This window comes from Bidens hawaiensis, unplaced genomic scaffold, assembly GCF_021521415.1.
Source record: "Bidens hawaiensis isolate Kalapana, Puna unplaced genomic scaffold, B.hawaiensis_p1.1 tig00030221_1, whole genome shotgun sequence".
Lineage (NCBI taxonomy): Eukaryota > Viridiplantae > Streptophyta > Magnoliopsida > Asterales > Asteraceae > Bidens > Bidens hawaiensis.
The window spans coordinates 87,580-105,181 of NW_027495030.1; the positions used below are offsets into that span (position 1 = coordinate 87,580).

Here is a 17,602-nt window from a genome sequence, read left to right on the forward strand (position 1 = left end):
ATGGTGACTCCACCGTCGCCGATTGGCTTCTTTACGGCTGAACACATGAACGCCAATTCAACAAATCCGGCCAGACGGAGAACCAATTCCGGCGGAGCTCCGGCGAAGTCGCTGTGCCGGTCACAGTCGTTCGGACGTGCTGCAAGTGAAACGTATTTGATTACTCGCCTCGCCTTTACTCTTCTAAGATATCTCGGGTACAATTACTCTTTTTTTAAGCTCGCGTTTAGCTCGTTTATTATTTGTACAATTACTATTTTTTTAAGCATGAGTTTAGCTCGTTTATTATTTAGTGTGGGATCCGGTTCAAATTAACATAATAATAAACGTAGCATACAAATAATGAGAGTAATTATATATTATAAAAAATAATATAGTCTAATAATAATTACTTTAAAACTAACATATTTACTGTACACTTCTCACAGTAAAAATTCTCTCAATAAAAAATATAAAAATCATTTGTATTTGATTTAAACTTTTTTATTTTTGATAATTAAATCATATCATATACATTTTTAACTACTTTTATATATTTTGTGAAAATCTTTATAAGCTAGCCTAAATTCGCTCGGATTGTTTATTATTTATTAATTAAATTAAATTAAATTATATATGTTTTTAATTATCTTTATATATTTAGTAAATGTCTTTAGAGCTAGCTAGCCTAAACTTGAGTGGTGTGAAATTAATACATAGAAACTATACACTGCACTTATGCTTGATAACTAAACCAGCTTTATTTGAGGCTCGGCTCCGGCTTGAAAAAGCTTGGCTTGTTTTTTTTTTTTATTGATCTAAGCTCGAGTAGGTTTTGATTTGAACTGGTTCGCAGTATATTAAGGGCAAACATTCACACAATTTTGTTAATTTTGGATCTATTATTGCAACATTGTTTTGATGATTTTTTTGCATATGATATTGGATAATTAGATTCTTATATGGAGGAAAGTAAATTGCTTGATGGTAGTTTTTAGACTTTTGGAGCATGAGTTTGTGAGCTTTCAATATTTAGAGCAACAATTAATATAATTTTGTTTGATTTTCAAGTTCTGAAAAACAGAGTTGTAGAACTCGTTAGGCGCCAGTCAGGCGGTGAGGTACTGAATAGCGATTAATCATGTATATAGAATTTTGAAAAATTGCATATAAAAGTTCACAAAAATACTAGTTTAGTTCAAACATAAATAATTAAACGTGAACTTAACAACTCAACGAGAAAGACCAATGATCGGGGTTAACGGGTTAAAACGAAGACCGATTGCCTTTAATTTTTTTTTAAATAAAAATCTGATTTGGGTCGACTAGTGATTAATAATTAATTGCACTTATTAGCTGAAAATTAATTAGTAATAGTAACCCACTGGCTAGCGATTAATCCTGACTTTTACAACACTGCAACAACATGATTACATGAAGCATACTACATGTGTATCCGTGTGGACCTATGAACTTAAACAACCTGACTGTTTAAAAAGGCATCCTAATTGGTTATTAGCCGTATGCATGGTTTGGTTTAGTGAGATTGCTAATAGCAAGATACAAGTTCACATAAACAAGAGTTTTGACTAAGTAGATTTTTCATGGTACCATTGACGATAAAAATCAGTGAGCACGTGTTTGTGAAGTTGATAGTAGGCTGTGAAAGAAGTGATTTTTGCAAGTGAAATGTGTGTATAGTCTAGAAGGTAGACGTGCGTGATATTAAATCCTATATATATAAAGCCCTATACAATCAATATACAATCACATTTTTATGGCTAAGTGCCTAAGTTGGTACCAAACTCTACCCTAGCCGCTTACTAAATCCTAGCCGCCCTTTATTTGCAACTCGTTGTCTATGCATCACCACTAGATTGTTGGTAAATTTAGTGTCTTTAGATAACTTATTTAATTGGGATTTACTTAAAGACCAAAAGGGAATCTGAATAAACTTCATTGGGAGTTAGGAGGTTCGGAGTGCATACTCGTTTAAGACTAATCTGATTTCTGGCGTTTTCCATGATATTTTCACGGGGCTGCATCCTTGATGAGGTCTTGCACTCTTGCTACCTCGTTGAGCGAGTGGCATCCATGGTTGGTGGACACATTGGTAGGAAACTGACCCGTCAGGTGGAATTGAGTGATCGATACTAAGAATCTGTGTTAGTGAATAAAACCAACCCCGAGTAGTAACTAGGAACGATCAACAATAAATAAGTTGCAGCTCACAATAACACATTAACAAAATTAACCACCGACTGTACAAATTGCCAAACTGACACACTGTTTCACAAAGCATTGTGTTGCTTCAACAGCACGCTGCGATAATTCTATCCTAATCATTTGTTTTCAATCAGGGTAGGCCGCCGGTGGATCTCAAGGCTTCTCGCCCTCGGTCTTTATGCCATGTTATTAATGCCCGGCTTCCTCCAAGGTGCGTTTGTAACCTAACACTTGTCTTTGTGAAATATTTACACAAATTTTCACACATTGGATTTTAGTATTAAAGTTGGTGCTATGCTAGTTATCATGTTTTAGTCCTTTTGGAAGGAAACTTTATTACTCATTCTTTTGGCAGTTCTATATCAATATTTTACTTCTAACCAAATTCGGAGGAGCATAGTTTACGGAGATAAGCCTAGAAACAGGTAATGTTAATTTGTTTATTCAAGACACCAACACAACTCATTTTTTTTTCTTAACAATTTATCATATTAATAAATACCACTGCAAATCTTTTCAGGTTGGATTTATACCTACCCAAAAACATAAATAGTCCAAAGCCAGTTATTATATTTGTGACAGGTGGCGCATGGACCATAGGGTAAGCCGTAAGCGCGGACTGCATAATCTTTATATTCTTTTATATGCACTTTCATTAATAAATAATAATTTTGCTTATTTCATAGATATAACGGATGGGGTTCTCTTTTAGGATTTCAGTTATTAGAAAGAGATATAATCGTTACATGCCTCGATTACCGGTGAGTCGGTGATCAATATTATCACCCCACACTTTCTCATTATTAAATTTTTCTTATTTAATAAATGATAAAATCTTTTATGCAGAAATTTTCCACAGGGTACAATTAGTGATATGGTTGAAGATGTTTCTAGAGGAATATCATATGTATGCAACAATATAGCTAAATACGGAGGCGACCCCAATAGGTAACCATCAGTGTATCCTACATGGCATCATGTTGACTTTGACATCATGTTGACTTTGAGTTTGACCTTTTTGATGAAGGATTTACCTAATGGGCCAGTCTGCTGGTGCACATATATCTTCTTGTGCACTTATAAAGCAGGCGATCAACGAATCAAAAGGCGAGCGCGTTGGTTGGCGCGCGTCTCAAATAAACGCGTATTTTGGTTTATCCGGTGGATACAACTTAACCAACTTGGTTGACCATTTTGACCGTCGAGGACTTTATCGATCTATATTTCTAAGGTATATGTTTTAAAATAATGTATATGCTGTTTTTCATTTGATTCTAAGTTTCTAACATATTAATATTAATATATGTAACAGTATAATGGAAGGAGATGAATCTTTAAAACAGTTTTCTCCTGAACTTCTTATTGACGATCCGAGTGTTAGCAATGCTGTTACTTTCTTGCCTCATATTGTTCTTTTTCATGGAAGTGAAGATTTTTCTATACCACCAGATTCAAGGTTCGACGATTTTATTTGGGCTAAAACGGGCTGCGCTTGTGTTAACATATTCTGGTTTTGCAGTATCACTTTTGTGGATACACTCAAGAGAGTCGGGGCGCGAGCCAAACTAATAGTATATCATGGAAAGACGCATACGGACTTGTTTATTCAAGTAAGTTAAAATGTTTAATCTATTTGAATAAGGCATTAAGGCAAATTAGATTTTAATAATCCCACCTATTTGTCGTTTGGCTGATAATAATCCCATCTCTGAAAATAGCTGCCACCGGTCCCACCTTTCACGCTAATTGTTATCATTGGACTTTCGTTAAAAAAAACTTGATGTTTTAGGGATTTTGATCGAATGAGAATACAAGTAGATTGATGTAAAATTTACCTCAAAACGGGGCTCCAAACGACGAAACGGTGCTTCAATTTGGGTGTTTAAACTTTAAACTTTCAATTAACAAAAATTAAGTCGTTTGGAGCACCGTTTCGGGGTAAGTTTTACGTCAGTCGATTTGTATCCACCTTCCGATCAAAAGCTCTAAGAGATCAGTTTGAAATTCGGAAAAAACTTAACTCTTTTTTAGAGGTCCAATGAAAACAATTAGTGTGAAAAGTGGGACTGATGACCGTTATTTTCAAAGGTGAGATTATTATCGGTCAACTGGCTTGTTTTTGAATAAATGGGTTAATTTGTGGAGGGAATTAACAGGATCCTTTAAGTGGTGGGAAGGAGGAGTTGTTTGATTATATAGTTGCATATTTGCATGCTGGTGACGCGGAAGCACTGGCTAATGATGCGATGGCACCACCGAGGAAACGGCTTTGTCCTGAACCGCTGGTTAAGTTGGCTGGTCTTGTTAGCCCTTTTTGATTCCATGTTTGTAATTATTAACTTTGCTACTGGTTTGCCTTACCTTTATTTTTTTGTATTACTATGTTTGTTATATAGTATAGGGAAGTATATGTATGATGTATAACTTAGTGAAGCTATTTGATAAATTTAATGTAATAATGCATCGCATATATTCTTTTTAGGCCTGTAAAAGAACCGAACGTTTGGTGAACTGTTCGGAGGAAATTCATTTATGTTCATTTATTTAATAAACAAATGAACATGAACAAAACATTTGTGTTTGTTAAATTAAGCGAACGAATATGAACACCTCTTGAACATTTGTTTGTGTTTGTTAAATCGACCTTTTGCCATTAAAAATAAATAAATCAGAATTTTTTCTTTTGCATGGAGTTATGCAAAATCAATTGTAACATTTTATTTTGTAATATTTAGTTAAATACTATATAATTATAAAGATTAAACTTATTTTGTGAAGTTGTTACAACATAAAATTTCGAACCGATTAATAGATAACCTAATCATGATAAAAATTTGAATAATTTTAAGACTAGATAATTAAAAGAAATAATAAATAATAATTCTCTTTATTTAAAAAGAAAAAGAACACCACGACTCCCAATCTACACCGACTATTTTCCCCTATTCTTAACCCAAAGGAATATGAACATCTTGATGTCTTCTTTGAGCCGACTGATCGAGACAAGTCTATTATTAAAAACCGCTTCATTCCTTACCTTTCACAAGCACCAACACGTCGTAAGGATCACTTCTTGTATTACTCGCTTTTATATCTTCAGGTACCCACCTTAATCTAAGAAACCACCAAGCCGCCATCCAACACAATCCCACCCACAGCCAAGTTGTAGGTAGGGTCAGAGGAGAGTAACACGTACACATACGGTACCTCCATCCTAAATAATATAGATGCTGCTTCCAATAAAAGCCTCGACTCAAAAGCCCATATATGTACAAATTACTTTAACCCACAAAAGTTTATTCATGTTCGCTCGTTTTTAATAAACAACACACAAACTATCTTCCCACCAAACGATTCATAAACAGTTCACCGAAGCTTATAAGTAGAGGTGGGCAAATAACTCGGTTAACCAAACCGACCCGAAAATCGAACCAAATCCGAACCGGTTTGAATTCGATTTTGTAGAAACCGGTTTGAAACCGATTGAAACCGTAGGTTCCGAACCGGTCCGTAATTTTCTCCACCAAAATCGGTTAACCGAACCAACCTGGTCAAGAAACCGGTTTCAACCCGAACCGAAACCGATCATAAACCATTTGACTTTATTTGACCAAGCCAAACCGATTTCAACCCAAACCAATTTTGAGTTTTAAACCGGTTTGTTCACCTCTACTTACAACTAGTGGTGCACACAAAACCCTGTTCACAGGTTTCTAACTGGTTCGTACCCGAAAATGTAACCGGTTACTAACCGGTCCAATCCTAACCAGTTACTAACCGTCGGTTAGTAACCGGTTTATATTATTGATTTCAAAACCCGTTAACCGAACCGGTTAACCGATTTTTTTTATTATTATTTTATTAAAAACCGGTTTTTTTTCGGTCATTAACCTGTTAGCCGGTTCGGTCTAACCGGTCAAAACCGTTTCTCTAACCGGTTGGTAACCGACCCGAATAACCGGCCTAACCGGTTAATTCCTGAAAAACCAAAATAAAACAAAAACCATTAGCATATTAACCGGTTAACCGATTTGTACAACCCATCACCAACTAAACAGGTCTAGATAGTTTGTAACCAGTTAACTTTATTATACTTCATTAGTTAAAGTTTATTATTCTTAATCGAACCCAAGTCAATACATGTCAAACGAGTTCAACCAGTGGGTCCCGCAAATCAAAACCTATAAAACCCAAAACCCTTAATCTTGGAGGCCAAGGCTAAGCTCCATACCCTTACCATACACCCTCTTGTTCGTAACACTAATCTTTCCTTAATAATATTATTAGGGTTTTAATCCTAATGCTGTCTTAGTCAAAACCCTCTTCGTTCTTGATCTTCTTGATCCTAATTTCACCCTAAACATGCATCACAACTCTCGTTTTCTTGTCGGTAATCGCGGGTTCATCCATAACTTGTTAGTCTTCAATCTTACAACCTTTTTTTTTACAAACTTTATTTTATTAATTAATTTTTTTTGCAGGGATGATATTTGTGAAACTAATCCAATGGTAAGACTTATGTCTTGTATTTTATATATAATTTATAATTCTTGACTTGTATTATTTTATATAATTTTATATAGTTTTATATAATTCTGGACTTGTGTATTAACTTGTATGTTTTTAATATTATAGGGATTTGTTACTTATCATAATCCAATGATGTCTAATGGAGTTAATCCGGTGAATCTCGGATACACTGGTTATGGTTACGGGCCTTACGGCTCGGTGCCTATTAACATGACAAATTAGCAGTTTTTTGGAGGTTTGTTTATGATCTTTGTAATATAAGTTTTTTTTTTTGGTATGGATATTAACGTGTATAATTGATTTCTACAGGTGCTTCAATCAATAATGTTGGTAGTACAAGCATGTTTAATAATACAACAGTGACACCTGGGAGTTATCTGCAGTCTGTTGGTCGGTCGAATAATATGGGCTTTTCAATGTCAGCTAATAATGTGCAGCCAAACATTTTGGGTGCTATGTATAATACTCAGGGTGCATATTGTGGGACGTATACGAGACCACGGGCTTATGTTGCGGGGCAGTGGGTGAGTCAGCGTCCAGATCAGTCAAACGGGCTCAAGTTTCCACGGGTTAGTGCGTGGACATCAGTGTCGGGTCGACAGGAAGAAAGTTTAAGTAATAACTGTAGTGATTTAAATTGTGGTGTTTACGGGCCTGCTGGTTTTGGGATGATGCCTAGAAAAAGAAAGAATAATTTCGGGCCCGTTAGTAATGAGTCTTTGAGTTACTCGTTTGGGCATGTTAACGGGCTAATGGAATCTAAGAGACAAAAATATGATGTGGGCCCGATAAGTAATTATGAATCTTGGGTTGATAGAGGTACTCTAATGGATGTGTTGATCAACACTTGTCTGCCTGTTAAACTGCCTGCTTTGGAACAATGGCCCAAGAGTAGTGAAGTCTCGGGCCCGTTTGAGATGGGAAACGGGCCCGATAGAAAGGAGGTGTTAAGTCAACTATTGGACATGGATGTAAGTTCTGGTGATCTTATGGATGTTTACAATAGCTTCATGAAATATTCGGCTTCTAAAAAGGATACCGAGCCTGATAATGACGATGCGTCGTGCAAAAATGTTAACACGGTACCAGATGCATCGGGCCCAAAAGTGACATGCGAGTTAAATACAGCTGTAGACGATTATGTGGCCGTTTTGGAGTCAATGCTGTTAATGAAACCAACTGTTTTGGAATCTGAGAAAATAACGGGCCAGATTACACCTGTTGAAGATAACGGGCCAGAGGTGGATCCCTCTAAAGTTTTGAAACCGAGTGTCGATCTGACTGATTCGTTTCAAGATAACGGGCCAGAGGTGGAGCCCGCTAATGTTATGAAACCGAGTGTCTGTTTGAATGGTTCGTTTAAAGATAACGGGCCAGAGGTGGAGCCCGCTAATGTTATGAAACCGAGTGTTTGTTTGACTGACTCTTTTCAAGATAACGGGCCAGAGCTAGAGCCCGCTAATGTTATGAAACCGAGTGTCTCTTTGACTGATTCGTTTCAAGATAACGGGCCAGAGGTGGAGCCCGCTAATGTCATGAAACCGAATGTCTGTTTGACTGATTCTTTTCAAAATAACGGGCCAGAACCGGAGGCTGCTGATATTAACAAACGAGTGCCTCGTTGGCTGATGCTTTCACTGCAGACCAAATGAAAGAACATTTATCAAGTTTTATCCAACCTACAAATGACACATCAGCAAACATATCTTCAGAAGGTCAAAACCCGTGCCAGTTATGCTCCAACTACAAGCTTTTACTCGCCCCCACACCCGTGTACTGCTCATCGTGTGACTTACGGGTCAAAAGAAACGTTAAATATTATCAGTCAACCGAGAACAACATACAGCATTGCATTTGTATGTGCTGCTTTAAAGGCTCTCACGGGCCAACCATCATGACACGTGTCGGTTCGGTTTCAAAAGCCAATCTTCGCATTGCAAAGAACGATGAGGAAATCGAAGACTCGGTAAGTTAAATTAACCTTTTGTTTTCCATTTAAATATTTATTCATTGCAGAACCTTAAATGGTATTGACCATTGCTATTGTTGACTATTGTTTTTTATGCAGTGGGTGCAATGTGATACATGTCAAAACTGGCAGCATAGGATATGCGGCCTAGACAATAACGAAACCGATTTAGAAGGGAAATCCGAATACGTTTGCCCGAAATGTCACTTAAAAGAAATGGAAAACGGGACACGAGTCCCGTTACCAAAAGCCGTCACGGGAGCCAAATATTTGCCACGAACGAATCTTAGTGATCACATCGAGCAACGCCTTTTTACACGAATGAAGCAAGAGCGAGAAGAAAGCGCAGCATTTTACGGAATACCATCAGAAAAAGTAAAAAAAAAAAACTATTTTTTTTATTTTTTTAAAATTAATTTATATAAAAATATATGGTTATTGATATATATTTATTTTTTTAACTTGTTACAGGTACCAGTAGCAGAGGGTCTTGTTGTTAGAGTGGTGGTATCAGTTGACAAAGAGTTGGAAGTGAAGAAAGAATTTAGAGATATATTTAATTGACAATATTATCCAGAAAAAATGGAATATAGATCAAAAGTAAGTGTATTTTATAGACATATTATTACTATATATGTTAGTGTAATTTATTTTAATATATATGTTTCTATATATCTAACATTTTAATTTTGTTTTGCAGACAGTTAATACTTTTGTTCCAGAAAATTGGAGGTGTGGATGTATGCCTGTTTGGAATGTATGTTCAAGAATTTGGATCCGAGTGTAACAGGCCGAACAACCGATGCGTTTACATCTCGTACATTGACTCGGTCAAATACTTTCAGCCCGAAAGAAAAACCGCAAATGGCGAGCCTCTTCGCACCTTCGTTTACCATGAAATACTGGTATTATTCTTTTCCTTTACTTTTTTAATCTGTTTAATCCGTTTAGTTATGATCACTGTCGACTGCGATTATAACTTATGTTTTTTTTAGATCGGATACCTCGAGCATTGCAAGAAACGAGGTTTTGTATCGTGCTATATATGGTCGTGTCCGCTTATTAAAGGCGAAGATTATATTTTTTATTGTCATCCCAAGACTCAAAAGACACCCGAGAAGACTAAGCTACGACAATGGTACGCTAAGTTAATATTATTATTATTATTATTATTATTGTTATTATAATATTTTAATAGCTATGAGAACCTGCTATGGAAAACTTATATTAAATATTTTTTTTCGTGAAGGTACAAGTTAATGATCAAGAAAGCCATAAAAGATGGGATTGCGGTCGACCAGACTAATCTATACAACGAATTCTTTATTCCATCGAACGTTAAAGTAAGCACATCACGTCTGCCATATTTTCTTGGCGATTGTTGGTCGGGTGCGGCTGAAAACATAAGTAAGACTCTTGATGAAGAAGAAAGGTCTGGTGAAAACTTGTTTGTCAAGTCATGAACTAAACAAATCTTTATGGCAAATGGACAAGAACATCTTACAAAGGATGCTTTAGTCATGCACAAAGTAAATATTACATACCTTTTAATCTCTTTATTATTTTATACTTTGTACAATATTAATTTATTTATTTTGTTTGTTGATGTTACAGCTTGGTGAAGTAATTATGCCCGACAAGGAAAATTATATGATCGTTCGGTTACAACACGTCTGCACATCCTGCAATGAAGTAATATTATCAGGAAGTAGATGGTTTTGTAAACAATGTAACAAGATTCAGATATGTTCAAGGTATATATATATTCATTTTTATTACATTAATATTGTTTTAGACTGGAATATTAATCTTTATAAATTATGTTTTTTTGCAGATGTGTTTGCAGAGTGGACAAATGTGGTTCTTGTGAAGATACTCCACTCTCTAAGGATATAGTGAGTGATATACCGGTTGATACGAAGGATAATGACGACGTGCTCGTTAACAAGTTCTTCGACACTCGAGATGATTTCTTGAACAAGTGCCAGAACTCTCGGTACCAGTTTGATACGCTCGGGCACGCTAAATATTCTTCCATGATGATTTTATATCATTTTAAACACAATCTTGTCGCCCAACCGAAAGTTGACACCTGTCACACGGGTAACTTAATCGCCCCTTCGCCTGACGTTTCCTCAGAGACACGAAAAAAACAAGTTCAGAGTAAAAACGCAAAAATGGTAAGATAACTTTTTTTTTTTTTATAAACTTTAACTATGCTAACCTTTTTTTTTTTTAATAAAATTTAACTATTTGTGATGGGCAGTTAAAGAGGCTGTTAAATGCTTTAACGCACGCGAGTGAATGCAAAAGCATGGACGGGTGCTACCCGGATTGTAAAACGGTCAAGATGCTTCTTCAACATTGTTCTAAATGCACCGAGAGTAAGCGAAGCGGCTGTCAAAAGTGTCGAGGAGCAAAATGGATGTTAAAGAACCACATAAACAAGTGCACAAAGCAAAAGTGTATCGTACCTTACTGCATGTGAGTCATCTTTTATTATTATTATTATTATTATTATTATTGTTATTATACATTTGCTGACATGGCATTTTTTAATATTTTTTATTTACTAGGGACATGAAGAAGAAGAAAGCAACACATGCTAGAGATAAGATGTCTGCAAAGTGACCATTGGATTCTTTTTGAGGCAGTTTATATTGTTATATAAAGTAGAGGGCTAACTATATTATGAAGATGAAGAATATTATTAACTTTTTTTTAGGGTATGTTATCGTTATATTTGCGTTTTATGGTTTCGTTAACATGACCCCCTAAAACGCGAATATATGGTTTCATTAAAAAGATTGTTTTTAATGGTTGGTGTTCATGCTTATAATCAGGTTTTTTAAAGCTAATATGAATGCAGTAAGTATTAATTAATCATATCCAACCAATAATGTATGCTCATGTGGTAATAGGGTGTAAATAATTGTAAGCATCACTCATCAGAAGGTTTAAGTTTTAACGAATCGAGTTCATCGTTCATCAAGACTCGGGCTTGGGCTTGGGCTTGGGCTTGGGCTTGGGCTTGGGCTTGGGCTTGGCTCGACTCAGAATGTTTTCCATGTGTTACATTTATATATATTTTTAAAAATATGACAATATGCTAATTTGATAATATGATGATTGGTTATTAAAAGTCATGGCATAGTGCTTCTGTTGTCTTTTTGATATTATTATTATTTTACTTTTGTCCTTTTAGTAACTTTTTAAATTTGATCTCCCATTTGAAAGTTTAGTTTTATTTCTTTTCTTGTTTTTTTTCTTTATTTGACACTTTTGTTTTATTTTGTAACAAATGTTCACTATCTAGTTTGTATCTCAAAATTTGTAGCCAAGTTACAGTTTTATAAACTATACACGGTTGCGGCGGGATTGTGTAATTTATAAAACTCATTTTCATCAAATTTCCAATGGTTCTATCAAATAATCAATCAGTTAAACCAATATTACTTTCGGTAAGTAATGTTGAGTTAGGGGGAGGGGGGTGCTACAATAGCTCGAAACTCATTGCGAGCACTCACATTGAAGTTTCTATCCAAACATAATAAATCATCCTTAAAATTTAAAAGAAAATATAAAAAATAAATTAAAATTTACCTGCATAATTTTTGCATCTCATTCATCAGTATATTGAAATTTACCCTGCTGACATGGCTTTTTTGCATTTGTTGTTTACCATGGACATAGGCTAAGAGCAACACGTGGCAGGGTCCATATGGATGAAGATTTGTTGCTTTTTGCCTTTTTGGTGCAGTTTATATATTATAAAATAATTAAAAAGAAAAGAGCTAAATAATAGGGCCAGGGCTCTTCACGAGTCGAGCCCAAGTCGACGGTTTCGAGCCCAGACTTGAAATTAAACGAGTCAATTTAGCTAGGCTCTAGCTTGATTTAAAAGTTAAACAAGCTTAAAATCGAGTCAACGAGCCGAGCCTGGATCGATTTTGGCTTAGTTACAAAAATGATCCAAATCAGCTCAGGATGTTTCAAATCAACTTTTTATAGCTAGTTTTATTCGAGCTTTCATCGAGCGAGCCATAAACCCAAACTTCGAGCCTCAAGCTTTTTGTATAGCCTAAATAGGGCAAGTAATAGTTATATTTGTGTATGTTTTGGGTGTCATCTAAAGGAACCCAAATTTAAATGATGGGATTTAATTATTGGATGTAAGCATGCTGGCATTCGTGTTTAGTTGTTAAAAGTTTGTTTGAATGGTTGGTGTTTGATTGCAAATAGGTAAAGTGTTAGGTTTTCTTGTCTATTGTTTGATTGCGTAATTAACCGAGCTTGAGTATCACAAGTCATCATAAAATTTTAACCAGACAAGCTCGAGTATCAATATACCATCACTCGAATTTAGTTAACGAAAATTGGTTATTGGTTATATTTTGTAGCCTTGGTTAACCGAACCGAAACATTCATATTTTCATATCTAGCTTTCATATCTTTATTTTATGTATTTCCTGTTTTATATCAATACCTTCATGTAGAGGGAAAATCTTGACCCGAAGCACTTTAAATGAGCCAGTGTGGGTTGTTTTGATAATTATATAGGTTGGGCTGAGTAAGATATTTTAACTAAATGGGTCAAAATACGTCACTTGAAATTCCATCTTGTTATTTTCGGGTCAAACGAGTCGACAAATTTAAAGTAATGGATTAATATGGGTTAGTGTCATAAAGGAAATGTGGTATGCTTCGAATTGGAACGAGTTAGGTTTCGGTTTCTTTATTTTTTTTTGTTCGATTTCGGATTCGTTTTCGCTTTTTTGTTTCTTTTTGGCCGTTTTAGTTTTTTAGTTTCGTTTTGATCATTTTTTTTGTTTCAGTTCGATTTCTCCTTTCTTTTTTTATTTTTATTTTTTACGAATGAGGATAACGGTTAAAACATTTTAGTTTTTTTTTTATTTTTTGTTTTTGATTTATATATTGTGTTATGATTTTTTCATTAATTTTTTTAAGGGTTTTTGACCCGACCCGTTTTGATCTGTCCCCACTCAGGCCTGTTCCAATCCGAACCCGTTTCACCCGGACCCGCTCCGACCCAAACCAAAACAACCATTATTTCACCCATTCTGACGCTAACCCATTCTGACCCGACCCATTTACCACCCCTATCTTCGTGCCATGTATTTATACACTCATCTCATATATTCTCAAGCAGAGGTGCACAAATCGGTTTAAAACTCAAAACCGGTTTGTGCTCGAACCGGTTCGGTTTGGTTAACAAAAGTCAAAACCTGTTTATGACCGATTTCGTTTCAGGTTGAAACCGGTTTCTTGACTATGTACGATCAGTTTCGGTTCGGATTTTGACCGGTTTTTGCTCGGTTTCGATTCAGTTAACCGGGCCAGAACCAGTTTTGATGGAGAAAATTACAAACCGGTTTCGAACCAACAGCTTAAATCAGTTTCACCGGTTCGAATTTCGGATCAGTTCGGTTAACCGGTGGTTTAAAAAATCTAACCGAATAAACCGAACCAGTTAACCATCGGCTAATTCGGCCAATGTAATAATAATAATAACACAAACAGCTTGTATTGGTACCTCACTCGTTAATCTCGCCGGCGTTTGCAAGATGGTGGTTCCGGCGGTCAAGTTTCCGGTATACTTATGCGTACGGAGCTTAGGAGTATTAATAACTGTCTTCGTTCTCATATGGAACGTCCATTACAGAGGCGGATTAGCTCTATTCTCCGATAACAAAAGCCTACTCTTCAATGTAATCATAATAATACTACTTCTCATTATTATTATTATTTGTTAATTACAATTAGGGCTCCGATTTCATTAGCTACTTAATTACCGTGATCATATTAATCACAATCAACCGTTTGCTATTAATTTATTATATTCTAATTGGATTTGATTTATGGTTAAACCTAGAAACAGCTAATTGAGATTGGATCGGTAAAAAGCGAGAAACTAGCTGCGCTTTCTCGAGTTCGAGCGCCTCATATCGAGCTCGTTTAGTTATTGCAAGCTTGTTTAGGCTCATTGAGCTTTAACGAGTCTTGTGCATTGGACTTGTATGCATTAGTTCCACACTGCACAACCGAGCTTTGACTCGTTTTAAGGTACTACACGAGCTTGTGACGAGTTTAGGCTCATTACGAGTCTTGTGTATTGGACTTGTATGTATTATTTCCACACTGCAAAGCCGAGCTTTAACTCGTTTTAAGGTACTACACGAGCTTGTATGGGAAGCTTGTTTAGGCTCATTGAGCTTTAACAAGCGTTGTGTATTGGACTTGTATGTATTAGTTCCACACTGCATAGTCGAGCTTTGACTCGTTTTAAGGTACCACACGAGCTTGTATGGGAAGCTTGTTTAGGCTCGTTGAGCTTTAACGAGTCTTGTGTATTGGACTTGTATGTATTAGTTCCACACTGCACGGCCGAGCTTTGACTCGTTTTTAGGTACTACACGAGCTTGTATGGGAAGCTTGTTTAGGCTCGTTGAGCTTTAACAAGTCTTGTGTATTGGACTTGTGTGCATTAGTTCCACACTGCACAGCCGAGCTTTGACTCGTTTTAAGGTACTACACGAGCTTGTGACAAGCTTAGGCTCGGTCTGATTGTTATTTGTTGAATGCAATTAGGACTCCAATTTCAGAGTTCTGGTTAATTAGATTCGATTCCCAATAGCTGACTTAATTACCCTTGAGTTTTCATGTTTTTAGATTAATTCGGTTAAATCGGAAACGGAAAAAAAAATCGTCGGTAGTTCGGTTTTTATTACACGCAAAACCAATACCGAACCGAATTTATTGATATTTTACCATAAACGAGTCAAAGTTAGAAGTCCAATGCACAAGACTCCTTATAGCTCGACGAATCTAAACGAGCTTCCCATACAAGGCTCAAGCTTCGGCTCAATAACTAAACGAGCTTTAATTGAGGCTCGAGCTTGAGAAAGCTCGGCTCGTTTCAAGCTTTCTATCAATCTGATCTCAAGTAGCTTGGCTTGTTTGCAGAAAATGTTTACAGGAAACGCTTCTAGGTAAACATCTGCATCTAGAAATCGGTAACCATAAACTGAAACTTCGGTTTATGAATTTAGAAAACCTTTCAGTTTCAGTTTTTTTGAGCTTGGGAAATTTGGCCCAAAATGATGGAAATTTTGGCCTAAATCATTTTGTTAATTAGTAACTAATTGATCAATATACATTAGGCCAAAATTTATGATTTACATATATATGAGATTCTTATAAATTACTACTTGAACTAAAAACTAAAAACTAAAAAACGACTCACGTACCGAGCTCGAGCCTAGTCTAGCTTGGGCTCGGCTTGGCTCGTTTACACCTCTCATATTCAATAAAGCTGTATTGTATGCAGGTTCATCCTGTTCTGATGGTAATAGGTCTTCTTCTTCTGAATGGTGAAGGTAAACTTACTGTATAATCAAATCTCATATCGTTTGACTAATCTCTGCATCAGTTATCCAAATTATGATTCATATAATATCGAAATCTGGTGGCTAATCGACATTTTGGATGGATCAACAGCTATGCTGGCATACAAGACTGCATCAGGAACAAAAATTATAAAAAGCTGCTTCATCTCACACTCCAATTCTTAGCATTAATATTAGGATTAATCGGTTTATGGGCCGCTTGGAAGTTTCATAACGATAGAGGGATCGACAACTTTTACAGCCTGCATTCATGGCTCGGGTTAGCCTGCTTATTCCTATTTGCCATTCAGGTTCTTGATTCGCCCTCTTTTTTATTCCATAATTTAAAGTTATAAACTTTTGATGATACTAATAATTAAATATTAAACTGTAGTGGGGGGTGGGATTTGCAATATTTTGGTACCCGGGTGGTTCGATACAAAACCGAGCTTCATTGATGCCATGGCATGTATTACTTGGAGTGTACATATACGCGCTTTCGTTAGCTTCTTGCATCACTGGTGTTTTAGAGAAAGTAACATTTCTTCAAACACATAAAATAATATCACATTATTCAAATGAAGCAATGTTGGTGAATGTTTTGGGTGTGATGATTGTTTTATTGGGTGGTTTTGTTATATTCGGCGTTATATCTCCGTCTAATGGAAAAGGGGACGTTATTCGAGGATCAATCGAGTAAGCGGGAGTTAAAGTTTGATTTAATCTTGATACATTGTTAACAAGTTTAAGATTGTAAGTTGTGAGTGAAGTTTTTGTTTGGTTTGGTGATTCAGGATGGTAGAAGAACAGCCTATGGTATGTTATGATGTTGGAACTAGTGACTCAAGTTGATACAGTACAATACAATACAAAGCAATGAAATTGAATGATTTGTTAAGGTGGTGGACTGGTGGTTATACATGCAAATTGCAATGATGCAAAATTGCAAATACAAAGCAAATGTAAGAGTGAAAACAGAAATGTAATCATGTGTTGCATGTGTTCTTGATAGGGGTGAGTATAGAAGCTGGATAACCGAACTAAAATTCCATTTAGGCGGTTCGCTATGGGTGGCTTTGGGGCGGTTTTGGGAAGTAACCCGCAAGGGGGGGGGGGGGTGGTGCTATTGGAGGGAGAGGGGGGGGGGGGGGGTGGTCATGACGACCGGCGCTAAGGAAAGTGGTGGTGGGGCCATGTGTTTCTCTCTCTCCTCCCTCTCTCTCTCTCTCACACATACACTGGGTTTTCAACCCGTATATTACACGGGATTTGTCAAATAATAAAAATAAATAAGGTAGCGTTTGGTATGCATGAATGATAGGGGGAATGGAATAATTCATTACGTAAGAATGAAAAAAGTGGTGTTTGGTTGCTCAATGGAATGGAATCATCAATTACACATGGAATCCCATTCCATCAAAACCATTCCTTCCTACCCCCCTTCTTTTTTTTCATTCCATTCCTCCTTCACCCTACTTTTTCAACAACACCA

General features: G+C 36.2%; 1 protein-coding gene and 2 pseudogenes across 2 annotated transcripts; all 3 read left to right on the forward strand.

The window, feature by feature from the left end:
* On the forward strand, nucleotides 1–4,616 carry LOC143580096 (putative isoprenylcysteine alpha-carbonyl methylesterase ICMEL2). Its single transcript, XM_077063220.1, has 10 exons — nucleotides 1–197; nucleotides 2,340–2,416; nucleotides 2,561–2,630; nucleotides 2,726–2,806; nucleotides 2,892–2,966; nucleotides 3,052–3,153; nucleotides 3,233–3,436; nucleotides 3,518–3,661; nucleotides 3,725–3,815; nucleotides 4,362–4,616. Exons 1-10 carry the CDS (start codon nucleotides 1–3, stop codon nucleotides 4,521–4,523), a joined length of 1,203 nt encoding a protein of 400 aa, XP_076919335.1. The 3' UTR covers nucleotides 4,524–4,616.
* A 3,767-nt stretch (nucleotides 4,617–8,383) lies between these two features.
* LOC143580098 (histone acetyltransferase HAC12-like) lies at nucleotides 8,384–11,335 on the forward strand (annotated as a pseudogene).
* A 2,928-nt stretch (nucleotides 11,336–14,263) lies between these two features.
* LOC143580094 (transmembrane ascorbate ferrireductase 2-like) lies at nucleotides 14,264–17,004 on the forward strand (annotated as a pseudogene). The gene is made up of 5 exons (XR_013143583.1): nucleotides 14,264–14,433; nucleotides 16,053–16,101; nucleotides 16,223–16,421; nucleotides 16,505–16,806; nucleotides 16,905–17,004. The product of XR_013143583.1 is annotated as a transmembrane ascorbate ferrireductase 2-like (transcript).
* The last annotated feature ends 598 nt before the right edge of the window (nucleotides 17,005–17,602 follow it).

Coding starts and splice junctions, on each gene's coding strand:
- LOC143580096 (XM_077063220.1), top strand. CDS start 1: ATGGTGACTCCACCGTCGCCGATTGGCTTCTTTACGGCTGAACACATG. Junction 2,967..3,051: donor GTTACATGCCTCGATTACCG/GTGAGTCGGTGA, acceptor TCTTTTATGCAG/AAATTTTCCACAGGGTACAA. Junction 3,816..4,361: donor ATACGGACTTGTTTATTCAA/GTAAGTTAAAAT, acceptor GGGAATTAACAG/GATCCTTTAAGTGGTGGGAA.